Below are 5098 nucleotides of genomic sequence, written 5' to 3'. Positions count from 1 at the left end.
TAATACAGCATATTCCATTCCCCTTACCAAGTGTGATAATCAATTATAAACTCTCTAAAACAAACTTCAGACATGAAGCCCTACTAAAGGACTGCACACAAGTAGTAAAAGTCCTTAGAAACTATGATCTTAGAAACAACACACAGAAGTGTTAACTGTCAGAACCAGCAGCATGTTTAAAAACTGGCAAGTCAGTCTATGTTTTGCTTTGGTTTTAAGCATTGGTGGGGTTGGGTGATTTTTAAATGCCACTTATTTTTAGGTGAACTTTTTCTGCACAATTTTTGTGAATAATCTTTATGAGATCAAAACTTAGCAATTTTAGTTTAAACTTCAACATAAAGTTTTTTGGGGAAAAAAATTTATTTTCTAAGTTGAATTTCTACGGACCTGCTCCAAACATTTTGTTAGGCCTCTATAGCTAACTTGCAGTGTGTGCTCTGGGCTAGGTGCTGGGGTAGATGTGTCAATTACGTGAATGTTAATTTCAATGAGTCTTTAAGAGTCATATTCCACACTCTAAATCCACGTACTAAATGTCAAGTTGGTTTTAAATTTATAATAATAAAAAGGTCTAAAGAATTCTACTACATAATAAAGCATAAGGTATCTTTTTTTCCCAGCATTTCAGGCATGCAGAGGCACAGCGTTTTGAAAATCCCTGCACATCGCAGTTCTGTTGTGGTGGGTGTCTACCAAAAGCATAAAAAAGGAGGTATTTCTAAACAAATGCTGGGGAGCACGCGATTGCTGTACAGACATTCATTTTGAAAATAAAAGCATTTCTGACTTTGCTTAAAGCATGACAAAAATAAAATACAATTCACCCACTTAGATGTATTCTTAAAAAGAAGAACTCTAGGCAAATGAGGCTAGGTGATTATCTTCATTTGTTACGGTGTCTAGACAGCGTCGAGGCATTAAAACCCCCCACATCTTCCCTCTTTGGACCCTCAACGAGCAGAGAAGGCAAGTAGGAAGCATAAAACTTCTTTCCAGGCTCCGCTGGGACGTTGTAGAGCTCGGGAATGCCCGAATCCACGTGAGGGGGCGGGGCTTGTTGCCGGGCGACCGCCTCCGCCCTAGGCTGCTTGCGAAGCCGCGGCTCCAGGTGCCCTCCCATCTCCCAGACGCTCATTGGCTCTAACCTTTCCAAACGCAAGACTTCGCGTCTCCGCATTTGAGTGCACTTTGGTTCCAAGTTTTTCTGTTCCTACGACAGAAGAGGGCCGAGAGAGGGGACCGCTACTTTCCCAACTTCCTTCAAGCTCTCTGCCCTTCCCCCTCGGTCTCACCTAGCAAAACATGGGGTGGGGTGGGGGGGATCTTTTTTGTTTTTAAATTTTTCTCCTTCGCACTTTACTGTTTTCAAGCCGCAGGGGCTCTGTCACTAAGTTAAACCTTCGATGCGGAAACACTTGTTTATCAACATCGTATATGCTTTATTGAAAGTTGACAAGCGCCACAGTTAAATACAGGGACCGGTTACAACTGTTTTAGAGAACATGCACAGAACGTATGCACATAACTACTATACAGGGAGGACGCAGAGACCCGGGCTGGCGGGTCCCCTCCCTAGCTAGGCTCAGTCACGTCGGGGGCGTCTTCACTGTCTCAACCAACAACTTCTGCGAACGGGGGTGGGCGTCAATACTAATCAAGCAGCCGGGGATTTCAGAAATGACACAAACGGCATAAATCTTCTAACTCCGAACGTGGCTGGGTGCACTTTTCTTCATGTAGCGTTTAATATATATAATATATAAAAAAAGACTATCCAAACTCCAGGTCAGCCAGTGAAACAACTAAATCTCAATCTGTACAGCCTAAGCAGTAGTTACAGTCTCCTATTTTACAAAGTACTTACACTACGTACACAAATATACATGAGGCAAAACACCCTTCATTGCCAATTCACCTAGGCCCCGGCTACCTGTGGCGCCCGCGGAGCACGAACACGGAGGGGGGACGCTCCCGCGCCTCAGTCCCTCCTCTCTCCCCCCTCGGGCTGCTCGCGGCGGGGGCGTCCGCGGGGCGCGGTCCGCGGGGCGGGCGCGTGTCTCGGAGGAGGCCGTGTCACGGTCCTTGGGCTCCCCGCCCCGGCCGTGAACCGTCTCGCGGGGGTCGGGGGGCCGCACCCACCTAACAAGTTTCTTCAAGCCAAAAGCGGATGAGGGTTTTAATACTGGAAAGAAAAGTGTAACGGTGTCTCGGTCGGCGTCCCGCGTGTCCGGTGCGGGGCGCGCGATGAAATGGAGGACCCGGGCAGGCGCCCGCCTGCTAGTCCGTCTCCTGCTCGCTTCAGTCCGGGGGGCTCCGGCCCGTCGGGAGCGGCCATGGCACGCTACGCCGAGGGTCCGGAGCCCTGGGACGCCGGCTGCGCCGGGGGCTGCGTCGTGCCCTGGGGCTGCGAGGTGGCCGGGGGCGAGCCGGTCTGCAGCTGGGCCTGGAACTGCGCGAGCTGCTCGGGGCTGGCCAGGGTCTTCAGCAGGTTGTTCTCCTGCTCCAGCTGCGAGTTCTTCTCGATCAGCTCCTTGATCTGCTCCTTGAGGACCTCCACCTCCTCTCTGACCGCGTACATCAAATGGCTTTTCACCAGGTCCTGCAAGACAGAACAAAGTCTCGCGTTCAGGGGCTGCGGGGGCTCGCCCGGCCAGGCCCGCCCGTCCCCCATGGGCGACCCGCTTCAGGCACCCACGGGCCGAGGGCCGGGGGAGGGAGGGCTCCCGCCCCGGGGGTCCCGGCGCCGGCCCGCCCCGCCCCCAGCCTCGCGCCGCCTCCGCCTCCTCCTCCGCCGCCGAGCGAGCGCCGGCTGCAGCTAGTTCCGACAGAGCGTGTTGCCGCATTTCCCTCCCCGCCTCCCCCCCCCCGTTTCGTGACCAGGCCTGACGTCACAGAAACCTGGGCAGACCTCGGAGCCAATGGGAGCACGAGATATTTATAGCTCCGAATTAAAGGTTCCGAGTTTGCCTAGCAACAGTGGGCAGAGAATCCCGTGAGAAGAGCCACAGGCGCTGCTCCAATAACAAAGAACAGCCAAGGCGGAAATAAAAAAATAGGAGAAAATCGGGCACAGGCTCGGAAAACCAAACTTTTCTCCGATGGCCGCGGATGGAGCGGGGGCCCGGCGCTGGGGGCCGCCTCTGAAGGGCACCGCGCCGCACGACTACCCCGCGGACCCCAAGGCGGCGGGCCGATAAAGGGGCCCGCTCCGGCCTAGCTGGAGATGCTCCCGACTGCCGGAGGAGGGGGCCGGCAATCTACAGAATGCACGCCCAGGCGCGGGGCCTTATCCTCCTTGCGTCCCATTACCACCTCACGTTATGTAAAAGCCTTACATAAAGCAAGGAGCCGAGGGCCCCGGCTCCGTCCGCACAGGGGGCTTTGGGGGCGAAATGGGGATAGTCTTTGCATTTTAAATCGTTCGCCACGCCACCGTGAAAAAGCGACGCGCCCTTCAACCCCCAAGACCCCTCGTTTCTAGCGGAGTTTCCCATATTTTAAAAACCATTTTGGACTGCCCGTATACTGATCAGTACGTTACATACCATAGCTTGTTCGATTTTGTTGTCAATAGCGACCACACTTGCGCCAGAAGAGCTGGAGAAAGAAAAGAAAACCATCAGTAACTGAATTATTTTAAAATATCACACACAAAATCTCACTATTCCACGACGCTCATCATTCCTCCATAAAGTGCAATGCAACAACAGTCTCTTTCCCCCTCCTCGGTATCCCAACATTTCCCTTTTAGTAAACCACAAAGAGCTGAATTACATAATGTAGGGAAAGTCAGGTCCCCGAAATTAAAGACCCGAGAAGGAAAAGCCATTTAAAAACGCTCAAAAGGCAACCTAGATGTATGTCACCGCAGCTCTCAGCATCCTCCGATGCAATGGACAAAGGAATCGGCGATGCAAACGTTCACCTGCATTACTACGGGCAATTCGCTGGTAAACTACAAAGATCCTATCGGAGTCAACATTTACCTGCTGTCAAGTCTCACAGAGGCGTTTTCAGTGCCCAGTAAAGACGACAAGAAAGAGATCGAGAAATGTCTTAGTTGATAAACTCCTAGATCCATTGCCACTGGTCTACACCATTGGGCTTTCATGCAATTGCAGCCAAAAAAAAACCCCACAAAAAATGCAACGCTAGGCTCCTCGCTCGAGCTACAGAAAATCTTCTGGCCTTTCTGCAGAAAAGACGGGAGCGAGTCTGCTTTTAAAAAACCACTAGGCTCGGAGGCGTCGCGGTCCTCGGAGAAAGCTGCTGATGGACTCTGCCGCACCAAGAACTCTCGCAGAGCAGCGGCTCCTCTCCTCTCCCTCGCTCGACTGAAGACCTGCTCTCACAGCCTCGGTGCATAATATATGCCGAGAACAACAGCTGCTATTGGCTGGGAGAGCTCGGGGAACCGCCCTCCTCCAGCTCTCCCTCCTTCCTCCTCCCGCTCCGGCCTCGGCCTCCCCACCCCCACTCCTCGGCAGTTCCTTAGGGATGGGTCTGCCTCTGTATCCCGCTGGGGGGGGGGGGGGGGCGGTTGGGGGTGGGGAATAGCCCGATACCCTAATTGTCCTCCGAATCCCTAAGAGACTGCCAAGTTCAGCCAAAAAGAGACGAGTACGGTGGTTGAACGGCGGGATCGGGGGGCGCCCATGTGCTTACGTTTAAGGCCGTGCTGGCTAGCCGGTCTAGCGCCGCGGGCCCCACTGCCCAGGCCGCCTCTGCGCCCCCCGCCCCTCCCCCCGCCTGCGAGCTCCCACGGAGCATGCCCGGGCCCGCGGCCTGCCGCCGGGGCTCGGTTCGGGGGAGCCAGGCTCTGAGCGACAGCCCAAGGGCTCGCCCCCCCCTCGGCCGGACCCAGCACGGCCGGCTTGGTAAAGTCTCCATAAAAAGCCCCCTCGGGCCCTGGGCGGCCGCGCAGGGCCCGGCCCGGGGAAGCACTCCTCCTTCCAATTTTTTTTTTCCATTACCTGCAAAATCCCCAATTCCAGGCGCCTTCGGGCCGAGCCCCTAAGAAGAGGAGGCAGTGGGCGGTCGGACACAAAGGCCCAGGGGCAGGCGGGACCGAGGCGCGGCCCCGGGGCGGGAAGGG

The 5098-nt window shown here is 54.6% G+C and overlaps 1 protein-coding gene across 1 annotated transcript; it reads right to left on the bottom strand.

Annotated features, from left to right (window-relative positions):
• Window positions 1-1418: 1418 nt before the first annotated feature.
• LOC118847445 (TSC22 domain family protein 1) lies at window positions 1419-4699 on the bottom strand. Its single transcript, XM_036755921.1, has 3 exons — window positions 3990-4699; window positions 3549-3600; window positions 1419-2602 (listed from the first exon to the last, which is right to left on the bottom strand). The coding sequence occupies exons 1-3, from the start codon at window positions 4112-4114 to the stop codon at window positions 2345-2347; spliced, it is 435 nt and encodes a 144-aa protein (XP_036611816.1). The 5' UTR covers window positions 4115-4699; the 3' UTR covers window positions 1419-2344.
• Window positions 4700-5098: the final 399 nt, after the last annotated feature.

Source organism: Trichosurus vulpecula, chromosome 4 (assembly GCF_011100635.1).
Source record: "Trichosurus vulpecula isolate mTriVul1 chromosome 4, mTriVul1.pri, whole genome shotgun sequence".
Taxonomy (NCBI): domain Eukaryota; kingdom Metazoa; phylum Chordata; class Mammalia; order Diprotodontia; family Phalangeridae; genus Trichosurus; species Trichosurus vulpecula.
The sequence above is the reverse complement of the archived record's forward strand: the minus strand, read 5'-3'. Positions and strand labels throughout refer to the sequence as shown.

Coding starts and splice junctions, on each gene's coding strand:
- LOC118847445 (XM_036755921.1), bottom strand. CDS start 4,114: ATGAAAGCCCAATGGTGTAGACCAGTGGCAATGGATCTAGGAGTTTAT. Junction 3,601..3,989: donor TCTGTGAGACTTGACAGCAG/GTAAATGTTGAC, acceptor TTCTTTCTCCAG/CTCTTCTGGCGCAAGTGTGG. Junction 2,603..3,548: donor ACAAAATCGAACAAGCTATG/GTATGTAACGTA, acceptor TCTGTCTTGCAG/GACCTGGTGAAAAGCCATTT.